This window comes from Lepidochelys olivacea, assembly GCF_965140295.1.
Source record: "Lepidochelys olivacea isolate rLepOli2 genome assembly, chromosome: 3".
Lineage (NCBI taxonomy): Eukaryota > Metazoa > Chordata > Testudines > Cheloniidae > Lepidochelys > Lepidochelys olivacea.
In genome coordinates, this window is record NC_140413.1 from 143,613,807 (window position 1) to 143,630,792 (window position 16,986).

The 16,986-nt window shown below is 38.7% G+C and overlaps 1 protein-coding gene across 2 annotated transcripts in view; it reads right to left on the reverse strand.

The window, feature by feature from the left end:
• Positions 1-16,986, reverse strand: part of MEMO1 (mediator of cell motility 1) — a 48,256-nt gene that overhangs the window by 22,557 nt on the left and 8,713 nt on the right. The window contains exon 2 of one of the 2 annotated variants that reach the window (XM_084622676.1): positions 8,305-8,390. The exons of the other annotated variant lie outside the window; for it this stretch is intronic. Within the exon in view, the coding sequence (XP_084478802.1) occupies positions 8,305-8,326 (22 nt within the window). The 5' untranslated portion in view covers positions 8,327-8,390. The remainder of the gene's footprint in view (positions 1-8,304; positions 8,391-16,986) is intronic. 2 annotated transcript variants of the gene reach the window in all.

Consider the following 16,986-nt stretch of genomic DNA (forward strand, 5'->3'; position numbering starts at 1 on the left):
CTCAGCTACCAAGTATTACCGATTAAATATAATTCCAAGAAGGTGGCCAATAGCTATGATAAGTCTGCTTGTTAACGATCCCTAATTGAGGGATAGCTCAGTGGTTTGAGCATTGGCCTGCTAAACCCAGGGTGGTGAGTTCAATCCTTGAGGGGGCCGTTTAGGGATGAGGGGATGGGTCCTGCTTTGAGCAGGGGGTTGGACTAGATGACCTCCTGAGGTCCCTTCCAACCCTGAGATTCTGTGATTCTGACTATAGCAAACTGTGAGCTAGAAACCTGTGAAGCAGATACCAGGCTGTCTAAAGTGAGAAAATTCCAGACATATATTAAGAAGAAGTACAGTATCTGAAGTTAGTTCAGAGTTCAGTAAACAGCCCTATAGAATCAGTACTCATACCATTTCATTTAATAGTTTTCATTTTAGGGCCCAATGCCACACGTTACTGAGCACCCTTACAGGTGCTGAGCATTTGCAACTTTACTAGCCCTTGTGGGTTATAAGAAATTATTTCAATCAGAGATATTATTGGCAACATTAAGAAAATATGTTTTAATATATTTACATCAGAGTACTCCCTCTTGGTGTAAAATTACTCTTGGGAAACTGATATTTACCATATTATAACACAATGTTCTTTATTAGAGAAACACAATTAACTTTTTAAAAATTTTACTTCCATCTGAAAAATGTTTACTTACTATTGTTACAAATAACACATAATATACTATTATAACAAAAAGAGTAAAGAAACGTATATTTTTTCAGTTAGTTTACTACATGCATTTGACAGAACTTTGTCTTAAGTCAATTTCACTTGCAATGTATTGTACAGAAAATCAGTATCCCCTGTTTCTGTGACAAATATTGGCAGGGAAACTCAGGGACAGATGTAGCACCTGAAACTATTTTACAATCATTTTTCAAACTGACTAGATTTCAAGCTGACAATTTCTTCGAGGATTTGTTTAGACCTCTAAACAACTTAAATAGTGGCATGCAGCCAGCATGACAGCCAGGGCTTGTCTTCCCTACAGGCTAAATTGGTGCTGCTGTAATTGATGCAGTGGGCATCGATTTAGCTGGTCTGGTGAAGACGCGATAGGTCAATGGGAGAGCGCTCTCCTGTTGACTTCAGTACTCTGCCTCCCAGAGAGGTGGAAGGTATGTTGATGGGGGAGCGTTTCCCGTCAACATAGCGTGGTGTAGACACCACTGTAAGTCAATCTAAGGTATGTCGACTTAAGTTACATATCTTAAGAAAATACTGGAAACAGCTATTACTAGACACAACCAAAAGCCTCACTTCTACCAGGAGGATTACAAGTAATTAATCAACCAATAATGGTGAAGCAGCAGTGTTAAAGCAGACACTCTTGACTATCCAGAAAGGTTACACATGCACTTTTATATTTTTCTCCTTTCACCCACTCTTTGAAAACTATCTTTTCTTGTCACTCTTTCTCCCTCCTTCATTCCACTTGTCACTAGCACTCCAAACAATCCCTGCCACACTCTTCCAAGCACAACCACCATTAAAGATTTAGTGCTAGTAAAAACTAATTTTAAAAACTATTTCACACAGCATGGTTTTGCTCCCAATGTGGACAGAACATAATTTAGCTAACAGTGATTTTGAAAACCATTCAAGACTAAGCAGTAACGTAGTCTTGAGAACAAGCTAGGACTTAGGCTACAATATGCTTTTTTGAAAATGGTTTCATTTTTTCCCTGTTTATATCAGTTGGCCAAACACTGGAATCTGTTGAGTACCATCAACACTCAAAGTCAAAAGCCTCACAGGGGAAGCACTCAGTAAATCTTCAGGGTTGGGGGCCAATTTTTGGAACCAGGTTATCTGGAGCTGTATTTAAACCAAGTTCAAATATGGTTCAACATACAGTATAGATGCAGCTTTTAAAGGTGCCTCTCAAAGGAAAAATATAGGTTTGTGCCCTCTACATTTTTTTTTTACAATCTCCTTATTCTTTGAGCCCAGGCATATCCAAGGGGAAAAATATACAGAGTCTCTTATCTACACTGTGAATTAACTTGAAAAATATCATGTTTTAAAAACAGTTAACAGAAGGGCATGAAACTGACCAAATGCAAGCAGGGTTTTTTCCTCAGATTATACCTGGAAACTGAATTATTTACTTTAAAAATTCCTTCCATTCTGAAAATTTCTTAACCAGGTAACAAGCAAAAGAAAATTAACAGATTAAAATGCATTACGAAAAAGTAAGTGAAGAGACCAAACCAAACCACTATGCTGCTAATGTCTGTATCAGAAACTAAAGCGGTCACTTAAAAGCTCTTCTGATCCCAGTTTTGAGTTCTGTTTCAGATTTACACAGACAAAAAGTATAATGAGTTTATCACAAGTCAAGACAAGACCTATAGAAGGTTGGGGAAGATCTGGGATAAAAGGCAACACAAAATAGTGTGTTGCTTCCTGCTTCCATCAGTTAGAAATAAAGAAGTTTCTTTAACTGACAGCTATTATTCCTTCCCGAGGCTCTGGAGAGATGGAGCCCCCAAGCAGGGTCCAGGGACAGAACCCTGGTAGAAAGCTCAGCAACTTCCTTCTTCTCAGTAGCTGTTGGGAACAGAGCTGGGCTTTTCACATATTCTCTACTCCCTCACTCAAAAGATTGCACCTTAACATTACAGCAATGGCATACTGCAGATCTCATACTGCAACCTTAACCTCTGTCCCTCCTGCACATGTAGATTTACCAGATTATTTTCTCCTCTAATACTAATAGTTGTGGGTAGTTGGCTGAACCAGTAAAGATTTGTGTGCAGAAGGACAGTTAAAGTGAGGGATGGAAAGCTGCCATAGCTAGCCAAAGTTAAAGTTGTGGTATGTGGTAGTTTTGGTAATTGTAAGGTCATGTATTAAACCTTCTCTCAACAGAAAACAGTAGCTCCTGACTGAGAAGAACTGCAATCAAAATTGCATCAATCAAGCTCTTAGGTGCCTTCATAATAGCCTGGAATGTGAACACTGAAAAAAATTAACTCCTCTTAATGGATTCTTCATTGATTATTTCCAAACTGATCCAATATATGATCCGATTTTATTTTCTAGTGGAGGGAGGACTGCTTTGGAAACAGATCAAGAGTTCATGCCATAAACACCACATATACTCTTTCATTTCCACTGGAACCTCACTTTACTTGTGGTAATAGCTGGAAAATCTTTTGCATGTTACTTAAAAAAGCATGAGCTATTTGTATCAATTTTCAAATTTTCCTTGCAATTAACCACAATTTTAAGATTCTGTGCAGTTTGAGTCATTGTTGCTCACTGCAAAACACCAATTCCTCTGTTTTTGCATGATGAGTAACCGTATACAAAAAGAATTTGCACTAGGTGTTACATTATAATAAGCATCACCAGGTGTGCTATTACAGTATCCAAATTATTTTTCTTAGTATGTAAGAAAATGTTCAGACTTGAAAAGACATGCAGTGTTAGTCTTGATTACGCAAGGTTCTGTGCAGAGGCCCTTGGAAAGGGAGCTGTGTGAATAGCAGTAGAGTTTTTCTCTGCCTTGGTATCCAATTATTCATTTCTTGAGACAGAGCTGCTCTCTGGGGACGAACTGGGCACTGGTGCTGGGTAGAGATTCCTGAAAAAAGGGATTGCACTACATGCTGTTGCCTATCACTATTACAGGACTAGTGCATGTGTTATACTTAGAATATACTCAGACTCTGCATCACTGATTTCTCCTGCATTGGAAAGCCAACTTTCAAGACACCAGTCATCTGCTACTGCTTGACAGTGGAGAAACACTGGTGTCCGAATGGAACAGTGCTGTCCAAAGAAGGTGCAACAACCAAATTAGAAATGTCAGTGCAAAAGAGTCAGGAAATTCAAAAATTATGGTCCTCCCACAGATAGTAACATAGTACACAGTAGAACCTAAGAGTTACAAACTGACCAGTCAACCACACTCCTCATTTGGTACTGCAAGTATGCAATCAGGCAACAGCAGAGACACACGCCAAAAAAACAAAGCAAAACAAAAACAAATACAGTACAGTACTGTGTTAAACATAAAAAGAAAAGGAGTACTTGTGGCACCTTAGAGACTAACCAATTTATTAGAGCATAAGCTTTCGTGAGCTACATAAATTACTAAACATAATACTAAACATAAATTACTAAAAAAATGGGGAAAGTTTAAAAAGATAAGGAAACTGTTACTGTGTTTGTTTCATTTAAATTAAGATGGTTACAAGCAGCATTTTTCTTCTGCATAGTAAATTTTCAAAGCTGTACTAAGTGAATGTTCAATTGGAAACTTTTGAAACAAAAATCATAACATTTTGTTCAGAGTTACAACATTTCAGAGTTACGAACAACTTACATTCCCAAGGTGTTCATAACTCTGAGGTTTTACTGTATTGCACAAATATTTTGCATTAGAATTACGATGTTAAATGTAACCCTTGGTACTCAGGGAATGAAACAGAGCCAAATTAATGATGCTGTGGAAACCCCAACTTTTGATTTTTTTGGCAAATAAATTCTCAATCTTAACGGCACATCAAAGAATTGTGAACACTGAATGACCTTATTTATGTAAGAAAAAATTATACTGAAACACACATTTGAAATGTGTACTCTAGCAGAAGTTGCATTCAAAGAATCATGTCATTAAAGCAAGGATAATACACATTATATTACAAATCAGTTTCTTAGAATGTACAAAGCAGTATCATTTTAAGAAAGGTCATGGATCCAATTGAGGTGTTGACTGTCTCAACAGATTAAACCATGAATCAACACATTCACCTGCACTGTAAACCCTAGACACAACAGATAATTTAAGATCACAGAGACATTCAAGTAAAAGTCTGACCAATGACTAACAACAGCTTTTATTTCACTGTTCTTGATTCCAGACAAATGAATGCCAGTAATGCATTTGAATAGCTTTGTAAAACGTTAAAGTTAAAAGCTAAATTTATTAAAAGTTGCTAAAAGTTAAAATTATGTACTAAAGAAAATGAAGTAAACAGAACATTTGCATAATCACTTCAAAAGGTTTTTAACTTCTTTATTTCTTAACCAAATTATCACACTCAAAGCTAAAATGATTGTCTTCACTATGGATTACGGCAGATACAAGCCAAATCTGAAGTTTAAAACAAAGACAAAATTACTCAAGTACCAAGAAAGACTGCAAAAATCGTTAGCCTTATATAAAAGAGGCGATACCTGCCTTGAAGAGCTTACAATGTTTATAGACATGACAAATGCAAGCAACAAAAAAGGGTGGGAATAGGGAAAAGTGTAAAGGTTACAATAAGTTCAGACATATATGCAAGGTTTGCTACGTGAACATCTTAATAGATCCACAACCCTGTGTGTGTGCATTCCCCTCAGACTAAGTTTCCTATAAATGCTTACCACTTTGGTTAAATTATTTGTATTGAAGTAACACCCAGAGGCTCCCGTCACAATCAGCATCTTATTGCACATTACATAGTTAGAAAAAAATTCTGTCCCCAGGAGCTCGCAGTTCAATTCAATGTATTTTTCACTAATGCCATCTTGCTTTCAACCCTCAAAACTCTTATTTTCCTCTTTTACTTCTCTTCAGCCTCCTAGTTCACCCTTCAGTAACAAGAGTGTAATGATTACTTTGTACCAGAGCCATGGGGATACCTAATGAAACGTTTGAAATGGAAGTCTAAGATGACAAGCTGAAGGCTCCCATAGTCCCTGGTCCAGTGGCAACTCTGTGACCGGGACCTACAAGCAGGGCCTTGCATATTCTGCATCTGAAGAATTTGCTATGGAATCCACCCACCCCTTAGCATAGACTTATTGCCAGAGTTCCAACTTTCATTTTATGATTTTTTAGCCATTTATGGTTGTGATCAAAATATACAGAAAACATGAATCAAGATAAATCAATGCAGTGTTGTCTTCATGAGTCAGCAGGGAACCTAAAACAGATAAAAGATGTGTGAATTAGCCCATATTAACTTCTATGGGGTGTTTATTTTGAAACCTGAAGATGACAATTCCAATATGGCTAACCCAATTCACTGATAATTATTTTAGCAGAAACAGCCAGCAAATATGCTTATCCCACAATCCCAAACTGCCTCTGATGCCTACAGGTGCCAACACATCCAGCTTCACCAAACAACTCCTACAATGCAGCTATGTGTTAATAAAAAAAGCTTTGGCATAGTGAAAATGGAAGATGTGCAAACAGTGTAAAACAAACTGAATTTAATACACTAAATAACAGGAGCTCTTATACGGACTGTATTTAAAAACTTGCATTTTAAAATTTTATTAAAGTTGTCATCTAATTTCCAGTCTGTGTCCCCCACACTGGTCCTGCAGATCTTGCAGCAGAATTTAGATTCAGCTTGCCCCGGAGTTCACAGGACATTGCTTAGAAGCAGACAGCCACCGCAATTTATTCAGAATGAGGTAGAGAGGGGAAAATATGTTAACAGAGCTGTCTGATTTGCTGGAGGTTTTGCATCTCAGGTATGTCCACACTGCCCACCTTACAACAGCGCAGCTGTGCCACTGCAGCCATGCCATTGTAAGGTGGGCTCTGTAGCAGCTCTTTATCACCAGGAGGCGATAGCCAAAGTGCTGTCCACACTGGCACTTTTCATTGTTAAAACTTCTGTCATTCAGAGGGGTGTTTTTTCACAATCTAGATGGAAAGATCCAATGAACATCCCCTGGAAAACTGGTGCCAACTACAAGAATTTTCATGCCAAAATAATAGCTTCTCTGCTTCCACCCCACCCCGTTTTCAAATTTTCTTACATTAGAAAATGAGATGATCTGGCTTTTTCTCTTGCTCCTCCATCCAAGAGCTTTAATCAGCTCTATTCAGTGCAGCACTATAAAAAGCAGGACTGTAACACTTTAATAATGTGGTTTTTACCATAAAGCCAACAGCAAATCACGTCACAACATGACTTCTACCAGGGTAGTTTTTGCAGTGTACAGTCTTCGATGATGCATCTACGTTAACCAAAGCTATTGTAAAGGCAAAGGCTGCATGAAATTTTGACTGGCTTTCTTATCCTTACAATGGTTCAGCTCATCCCTCATCCCCACAGCAATATGACTTATTAATGGGCTTTTCTTAATGTATTCTGGGACTCTTCAAGCACCTCTCCAGAGCACTCAGCATATTACTCAGAGCTCATGTGCTCAGATACATTCCAAAATGGAGGCCTCCAAGGAGGGATGCATTCTGGAACTTTAGTGCAAGGTATCCCAAAATTCACCTTCCTTCATTCAGTATCCTCATAGTTGACTCCGACTTGCCAGCAGCGGCAACTTTTTACAACAGCTTTGAATTTTAAATGAGATTACATGGCAATAAACTGTCACCCAGCTGATGACAGCTGGAAAGGCAGTGAGCAGCCAAATCCTGGGACATGGTAAACCAGACATTCCTCCAAAAGCAGACTTGGAATGAGCAGCAGCATTACAGACCAGACATAACGTTCACTATGCCTGCTTTACAGTGACCAGCTTTCCCCAAATGAAAAGCAGTGGCCCCACTCTAACTCGATGGCGGTACGAAATAGCATTAGGAAGCTAGGGTGACAGTGAGTACCTTATACTTTGCTGATAATTCACTGATCAGGACCATTGTGGTAGAAGTATGCAGACCAGAAAAAGAGTTTTGATTACTATTAAAATTAGAGCTGACCAAAAATTGATTTTGCCACATACAACACACAGACTTTTGAGAACATAGGGTTGTATTAGAGGGCAGACTATGAAATACTTTTCTCATTTAACTCTTGATATCATGCTTTTCCTTTTGCTATCAAGCCTTTAACCAGTTTATATCAACAGAGACACATTGCTTCAACTACTGTAACACCAAGAGTCACAAAGTGGCCGTATGTACTTCAGATTAGGGATGTTAATTGGTTAACAGATTAACCAATAAGCATCAGTCTTATCGGTAAAGTATTCTAGTTAACATTTAAACTCCGCTGCAGGACTCCTCTCCCAGCCCCACCCCTGGGGTCCCGGCTGCCAGCCCCACGCCCTGGGGTCTGCACGGGGTGGCAGCAGAGCCCCGGGCACGCAGGGCTGGCAGTGAAGCCTAACGGTTAAATGTTTAACCAGTAAAAATTAATAGTTTAAACGTTTACTTTTTTTAAACGTTATTTACATCCCAACTTAAGAAAGGTGGAGATAACTTCTACTGTGCGCAAGACATCTGTGAAAGCAGGTAGAAGGTTTTATATAGGAAAGAGTTCAGAATAAGAAAGAACTACTACCTGTCAGCAGCCTATGCTTCATGAGCCTAGTACTGCTACCAGTGTCAGGGAAATTCACATGATGAGAACAATTTTAGCCAGAGCATCTGTAGAAGGGGAAGAAAACATTAACTGAAATCAAACAACCAACAGAGCTGCTTTAGAGCTATTAATTAAGCTGTGTATTATTTGACAGCAGTTGCCTGAATCCTGATTATGGATGATGCCTGAATTACTATATCAATCATTGCTGAGAAAGAACGGATGGAGGGCACTAACGCTCTTTCCACTGCATGAGGATAGGTCAGTTTTAGTGAGAAAACGAAAAAAGACTCTGCTGCATAATCTGGTCTCAACAGAAATTGTAACATTGCATGTCATTAGAAATTGGGAAAAAATTAAATCTAAAACCACAAATCTGCACTAAATATCTGTAACAATCCCATCTACTAGTGGTGGAAGGCTTGTTAAAATTAATATTTTTTCTATTGGGCTACTGATGCCACCTGTAAAACATAGCAGGGACAACAGATTTGACTTTACTAATACTGGTCTCATTTAAAGTTGATGGGGCCATCCTGAGTAAAGACCACCAATAGGGAAAGACTGATATGCTAGCTTCTGCTTTCACGGCTCCTCTGAGGTACATATAACTGGAGTAGATAGAATAGGAGCTCTCTTAACCCTTAATTTAAGCAGCAGACTGATGAATCCAACAAAAAAATTCCTCCCAACAGTTTAGACATCTGAGTTAAATCAGAAGGAAAAATCAGATGCTTTAAATGGGCACTGTAAGTCTCTTTCTCTCTCAAATAGTCAGGTTTTGCTTATTGGGTATGTGGTATGTGTGATGTCATAAACCTACTAGTCTCCAGCAACCTAAAGATAGTTCTAGGAAAAACAGTGCAACCAAGACTTGAACTTCTAATGCAAATAATGAAGCAGAAAAAGTATAAAAAGAAGATTTGGTTTTGGTTGTTTTTAAGAGGAAAACAAGGCACGAATCCCAAAAGTATTTTCCTTTTTAAAATATGCTAGAACATTCAGATTTGGGGAAAGCAGTATAAACCACTGAAAATCTAAAACTTCAAGTTCCAGTTTTAAAAAAACAACAAGTTGTTACACTACAACAAGGGAACCCTTGATTAAAACTGGAAGGCAACAAATTTAATACTAATGAAACATTTTACACAGTATCTAAATTAACCTGTGGATTCTGCCGCAAAATATTTTCCAAGAGTTTAGCAGGATTTTTAAAAGGATTAAACATTTATACTGTATAGCCATGTGAAGCTCTAAGCAATAGCCAAAGTACTGGAGCACTAAGATAACACTACATCCTTTACATTCTGCTTCCATTTAGAAAAAACTTAGCAATCATACTGTGAGTAGATTTGGCTTGGGTTTTTAGGGCTGTCAAGCAATTTAAAAAATTAATCGCGATTAATCGTACGATTAAAAAAATTAATCGCGATTAATTGCACTGTTAATAAGAGAATACCATTTATTTAAATATTTTGGATGTTTTCTACATTTTCAAATATATTAATTTCAATTACAACACAGAATACAAAGTGTACAGTGTTCACTTTATATTTATTTTTATTACAAATATTTGCACTGTAAAAAACAAAAGAAATAGTATATTTCAATTCATCTAATACAAGTACTGCAGTGCAATCTCTTTATAATGGAAATGAACTTACAAATGTAGAATTATGTACAAAAAATAACTGCATTCAAAAATAAAAGAATGTAAAACTTTAGAACCTACAAGTCCACTCAGTTCTACTTCAGCCAATCGCTCAGACAAACAAGTTTGGTTACAATTTTCAGGAGATAATGCTGCCCATGTCTGGTTTACAATGTCACCTGAAAGTGAGAACAGGTGTTCACATGGCACCGTTGTAACCGGCATCGCAAGATATTTACGTACCAGATGCTCTAAAGATTCATATGTCTATTCATGCTTCAACCACCATCCCAGAATATATGCATCCATGCTGATGACGGGTTCTGCTTGATACCGATCCAAAGCAGAGCGGACCAACGCATGTTCATTTTCATCATCTGAATCAGATGCCATCAGTAGAAGGTTGATTTTCTTTCTTGGTGGTTCGCGTTCTGTAGTTTCTGCATCAGTGTGTTTGTTGCTCTTTTAGGACATTTGAAAGCAGTCTCTACACCTCGTCCCTCTCAGATTTTTGAAGGCACTTCAGATTCTTAAACTTTGGGTCACGTGCTGTATCTATCCTTAGAAATCTCACACTGGTACCTTCTTTGCATTTTGTCACATCTGCTGTGAAAGTGTTCTTAAAACGAACATGTGCTGGGTCATCATCTGAGACTGCTATAACATGAAATACATGGCAGAATGCAGGTAAAACGGAACAGGAGACATACAATTCTCCCGCAAGGCGTTCAGTCACAAATTTAATTAATGCATTATTTTTTTAACGAGCATCATCAGCATGGAAGCATGTCCTCTGGAATGGTGGCCAAAGCATGAAGGGGCACATGAATGTTTAGCGTATCTAGCACATAAAAAGCTTGCAATGCTGGGTACAAAAGTACCATGCGAACACCTGTTCTCACTTTCAGGTGACACTGTAAATAAGAAGCAGTCAGCAGTATATCCCGTAAATGTAAACAAACTTGTTTGTCTTAGCAACTGGCTGAACAAGAAGTAGGACCGAGTAGACTTGTAGATTCTAAAGTTTTACATTGTTTTGTTTTTGGTGCAGTTATGTAACAAAAAAAAATCTACATTTGTAAGTTACACTTTCATGATAAAGAGATTATACTACAGTACTTGTATGAGGTGAATTGAAAAATACTATTTCTTTTGTGTATAACTTCTACAGTGCAAATATTTCAAATAAAAAATAATAATATAAAGTGAACACTGTACCCTTTGTATTCTGTGTTGTAACAGAAATCAATATATTTGAAAATGTAGAAAAACATCCAAAAATATTTAATAAATTTCAATTGGCATTCTATTGTTTAACAGTGCAATTAATTGTGATTAATTTTTTTAATCGCAGTTCATTTTTTGAGTTGTGTGAGTTAATGGAGATTAATCAACAGCCCTAGTTTTTTTAAATGAAACTTTCAATTGTCATCATTTTCTGCACTCATCCAGGAAAGCTTTCTACTCACCACAAGCCAGCAGATTTGTCAAGTCTTGTACTTCCCCATTCCTAACTATTACAAATGAGATTCAACACTATGAAGTGTTTATAATAAAATACTAGTAGATATGCATTTATTATTTTAATTCTTAATACATAGGAGGGAATTAAATAATCAATCTAAGTAAACAGTGCAATCTTGTGGATTGGCACATGACTAGTTACTGTCCCTCAATACAGTAATAAGTAGACTTAATGGCTGGCACTGAACAAGTTTTCTTCCCGTCAGTATGAACCTTGGAGGGGAAAGGAGAACATTTAAACTAATTTACAGACAAAGTCAAATTTGATATATCATCCACCAGATTATATTGCCTTCTTTAAAACTGTGGCATAGAACAAGTATATACACCCTTCCTTACCTTATACAAGGAAAATTAAAACAATGATTCAAAGGACACTGGGATCATTTGATTAGCCACTGTTTCTGACAAATCCTGATCAGCACAAGTTTTATCTACACAAAAACTAGGATTTGGCCCTGTGAGACAGAAAACTGAGTCTGAGGGACTATTCGTGATGAGCATATATACTGCTATTACAATATATACTTCTACATTACTGGATGCCAGCATAACATATAGATCAGACACCAAGACAAAACTTATATAAACCTAAGATTGCAAGTATAGGCATGAAAACATTAGTATTATGTGTGTGATCTTTCTTTATATCTTTTTAAAATTAAATTATCCTATCCTAGGCTTGAAGTCCTATTTTAGATATGTAAAAAGAACAATAAGCAGCAATAAAGATAAATCAAAATGTGAACAGAATGAAATCTATACAAAGCCACTGAAGGACAGAAATTGAGATGTACAAGTAGCAACCACCACTCTGTAACAGAAGCCACTTTTTGTGCATTCCATTAAGAAGTCCTTCTAACAAGCTTTGCAACTTACTTGCTTTATTGCAAATAATCTTTTAAGTCTCCATTCATTCTTCTCTTCCACCACTAAAAAAAAAGTTAACCAGCACTCAGTCTACATACTTTAAATTACAGAGCAAAAACTCCACCCAGCTCCTCAAAGAAGTACTTCACTTCAACAATCTGCTCTCCTGCTGAAGTCAATGGGAACCTGTACAAGTGAGGTACTACTACTGTGTAGCTCAGAGGAGAATTTTGGCTCCGATAAATGAATGTTAAATATAATGCAAACTGAAAAGGAGTATGCTGTAGGCTATAGAGGCCTATTGTAATAATATTACTGGTTATACCAAGAGAAAGACTATCAACTTCAAATTTAGGGTGAGATATATTAAGGGTTTGAATTCTTCATTTGGGATGTCTCAAAGTACCTGTTCAGAATATATTCAGTGATCCACCTAAAGAAAAGTCTGAAAAATTGTATTATAGTACATGAAACAGTTTGCCATTTTAAGATTATGTAATCTTAAATATCACATTTTAATTATTAACATCATGTTCCACCACAGTGTTGTCTAAGTCTAGAGTGAATGTAAGAAAAAGAATTCAGGAAAATAATGTGATTATCCAACACTTTTGTGATACTCATTTCCACCACTTGCCTGGGAAGGACTTAAAAAGAAACCTGTCAGTTAACATTCCATGTTCAAGGACAGAAACACAGATACGAGTGAGAGATTCTTTTTTGATTACTCCTCCAGGGACAGAAAAACAGGTGGGGAAAAAAAAAATCTGTGGCCTGTCAACCTCCAGGTGAAGAATAGTAGGACATCATTAACTTGTAAGAGCCAATGATGACATATCCACTCTCTACAATCAAGTTCCAAAAAAAGGTGGAAGATTAATAGTAAGAGGAAACACACTCATTTTGCTCAATGTCTTGAAAGTTCATAAAAACTTGAATTTTATTTTTAGGTTTTGCAATATATGAACACAGACTGTAATTAAAATAATGCTTTAGATTAAAGTTTGTATGTGGAAGGCTCCTGCTAGTGGTCACCATTTGGTAAAATGTTGCGCAGCACCAGTGGTACCCACGACCCTACTAGTCCACATGAAGCTCCTCTCCACATTACCCATTGGACAAGACACAAAGTGCTCCAGGGTGCAGCTCTCCATAGGCTCTTGCACATGTGCACACACAGACAAACAGGAAAAAGGTTCTCAAATGGTCTATAAAGGTCCTTGCTTCCAGAAGACACCTCACACAGCCTTTGCTAGCAGGGCCGTCCCTAGAGATTGTGGTGCCCTATGCAGCCCACCTGTGGGCGGCTAGCCCCAGGCCTCAGAGGGGTGAGGCATTCCAGGCCTCCGCCGGGGGGAGGAGACTGCGCCCAAGGGCTCTGGGAGGCATGAGCAGCCAGTGCAGGCAGGAAGGCAGCAGGGGTCGGGCCCCCGCCCCGTACTCACAGGGCAGCGGGAAGTGGAGCAATCCGGCAGCAGCCTGCTCAGCTTTGCTCGCACGGCTCCCAGGCTTGGGGGAATGGAGGGGAAACCGCCCCCCAACACTCACCAGCGGCACGGCTGGGAGCCGGCGGAGTGGAGCAGGCTGGGGCCGGGTTGCTCCACTTCCTGCTGCCCAGTGAGTGCAGGGCGGGCCCGACCCCTGCTGCAGTCCCCCGGGATTCATAGCTCAGGGGATGGGATCTGGGGGAGAACGAGCAGAGTGGGGGCAGGGCTGGGATGGAGCAGGGGCGGGAAGAGGCGGGGCAGAGGCAGCTTTCCTGGGCCCTGCTTTGTGTAGCCCACAAGGGGCTGGCTCAGCCATCCGGGGGATCGGGCTGGCCGCTGGATGCAGCATGCAGCTGCGTAGGGCACCAGGAAATTTGGGGCAATTTGATGCCCCAAATTTCCTGGTGCCCTATGCAGCTGTGTAGTTTGTGTATAGGTAAGGACAGCCCTGTTTGCTAGCACCGGAGAAGCAGCCTTAACAACCCCTACATCCTGACAGTCATTGACACCAATATTAGGCTTTCTTGAATTCTACTGTGACACAATAACCATATCACTACCATACCTCACTTTACTGTTCTCTTCACCTATCTCATCTTATCTTTTTACCCTTTCGAATCATTACCACAGCAGTGTTTAGGTACAATGGAAAAAGGTGCTTTACATTACCCTCTACTCTTCCAGTTCTTTCCTTACATTCCTTGCCTCTCCATCAACAGTCCACCTTCCACCCCACCCCCCAAAAAACCCTCGCACATTAAGTAAATGCTAAAAAAGAATGAATTACCACTATAAAAGGTGCTCAATCAAAAAAATAAGAATCTTAGTAGTATAGCCGTGAGTATCCCTTTCATTTACACTCCCCAATGATATATCACTACTTGCCTCTTAAGACTGTCAACTCTTCAGGGCAGAGACTTTTATTACTCTCAGTCCAGCAGACTATAGGCACTATATACATGTTAAATCAAGTATTTATTAAACTAGAAGGGTAGGACACAAAAGCCATTTCAATGCTCCTCTGAACTATACAGCAGCTATAATTTCAATATAACCCATATTCCTAACTTCCTGAAAAGCTCTCCTCAGAACATTTTCTAAGCTAAACAGTAACAGGCAGCTGAAAAAAAGAAACCTTCCAAACTTTACAAATACACAGACCTCACTGAGGAACAGACTTTTCATTCAGCTGAGGAAGAGGACTTAAAAATAAAGTTAAGCAATTATAACGAAGAGCTTCTCCGCTGGAATCTGCCAAGATTTTAGCAGCCTATTTAAGCTCCTCTTCCCTTTTTGATACACCGTGTTCCAACTGAGTTGAAGAGACTCGAAGGCTGCAGCTGGCCAAGTCTGCAGAAGACAGATTGAGTCTTATTGAAATATAAACATCAGAAGTGTACAAAGAATGAAAACAAAGGACCAAAAACACTGCAACCCTTAACCACAGGATTAGTCCATACTCAGGTAATCCTAGTGACTTTAGTGGGACTGTTCACTGATATTATAAATAAGAGCTGCAAGAACAAGCACAAAGTTTACCTCTCTGATAATGTTTTCACTGGAGAGTTCGATAGGGTCCATGACCCATTAGCCAAGCCTGCCTACAAGCATCCACCCTGCAGAGCCACACTCAGGGTGGATAAAAATCAATGATTTAAAAAAAAAAATTAAAAAATGGATTTTTTTTATTTAAATCGGATTTTTTTTTGATAAAATACTTTTTGAGGAAAAAACCTATCTAAAGATAGTTTTAATTAAGATACATTATAGCTCAAAGATATCTCATCATGGAATAGGGATTATAAATTCTGATTCTATAGTATGAGACAATATATTCATGTAATGTTTAAGAAAAGTTTTGTAGATGAGTTCCAATAGTTCATGAATTAGTGACCCAATCTTATGCAGTTCCACAGGCTTATATACAGTTTAGGTTAATCTTTCTATCTACCCAATGGGACTCAGTGCTCAGTCTAGAACAGGGATCAGCAACCTTTGTCAAGCAGCCTGTCAGGGAAATCCACTGGCGGGCTGGGACGGTTTGCTCACCTGCAGCATCCATAGGTTCAGCCAATCGCAGCTCCCACTGGCTGTGGTTCACCGTTCCAGGCCAATGGGGGCTGCGGGAAGCGGCGCGGGCCAATGGATGTGCTGCCCACCGCTTCCCACAGCCCACCTGGCCTGGAATGGCAAACCACGGCCAGTGGGAGCTGCGATCAGCAAAACCTGCGGACGCTGCAGGTAAAAAAGCTGTCCTGGACTGACAGCGGATTTCCCTGATGGGCCGCGTGCCAAAGGTTGCCGATCCCTGGTCTAGAAGATACCATCAGAGATGCTTAGTTTTGCAGTTCTCAAACTGTGGATTTGTGTCTCCAGAGGTAACATGCTTGTTAAAAGCAAAAATGTTTTAAAATAAATAAATATATAGAGGTGAGAAATAACAGACCTCAACTGTATTGTCCCTCTGCAAATTTGTGTACACAGTCAATCCCTTACGTCTCTCTAAAAGTGAAAAGTTACAAAAAGTTCAATGAAAAGAAGATTGTTTGGGGTGGAATATATTTGGACAAGGAGAAGAAGTCTGGAGATAAATGTGAGACGCGAGGGACATATGCTTGTTTTGTTAAAATATTATATGGTTGCTGTTGAACAAAAATATCCAGAATACTTAACGTTGTTTTAGTTAAATAAAACAATGTAAATGTCTGCCTGGTGATGTTCTCCCTCTAATACAGAGTAACAAGAAAACCCTCCAAATATTAATGATTAACCTGTAGAATTGGAGATAGTTCACCTCCCAATGACTTTATAAATATCTGCTTCAATTACCTTTGGTAAATTAAATAACCAAACAATTATTCATTTTCTGATATAGCTGTAAAACTAATCTGAAAAGTTTTCAAAATACATCACTGTTTAAAAATGTATAGTGTATACCTTCTAAAAATGAAACCTACATCTATCTTTGAGTTGTGAAGAGTATGTATTAAGGTTATAAAAACCAACAAGAATGCACTTCTATGTAGAAAACCATGTTTAAATCAAGTCTTCCTGACTAAAAGAAAAAGGAGGACTTGTGGCACCTTAGAGACTAACAAATTTATTTGAGCATAAGCTTTTGTGAGCTAT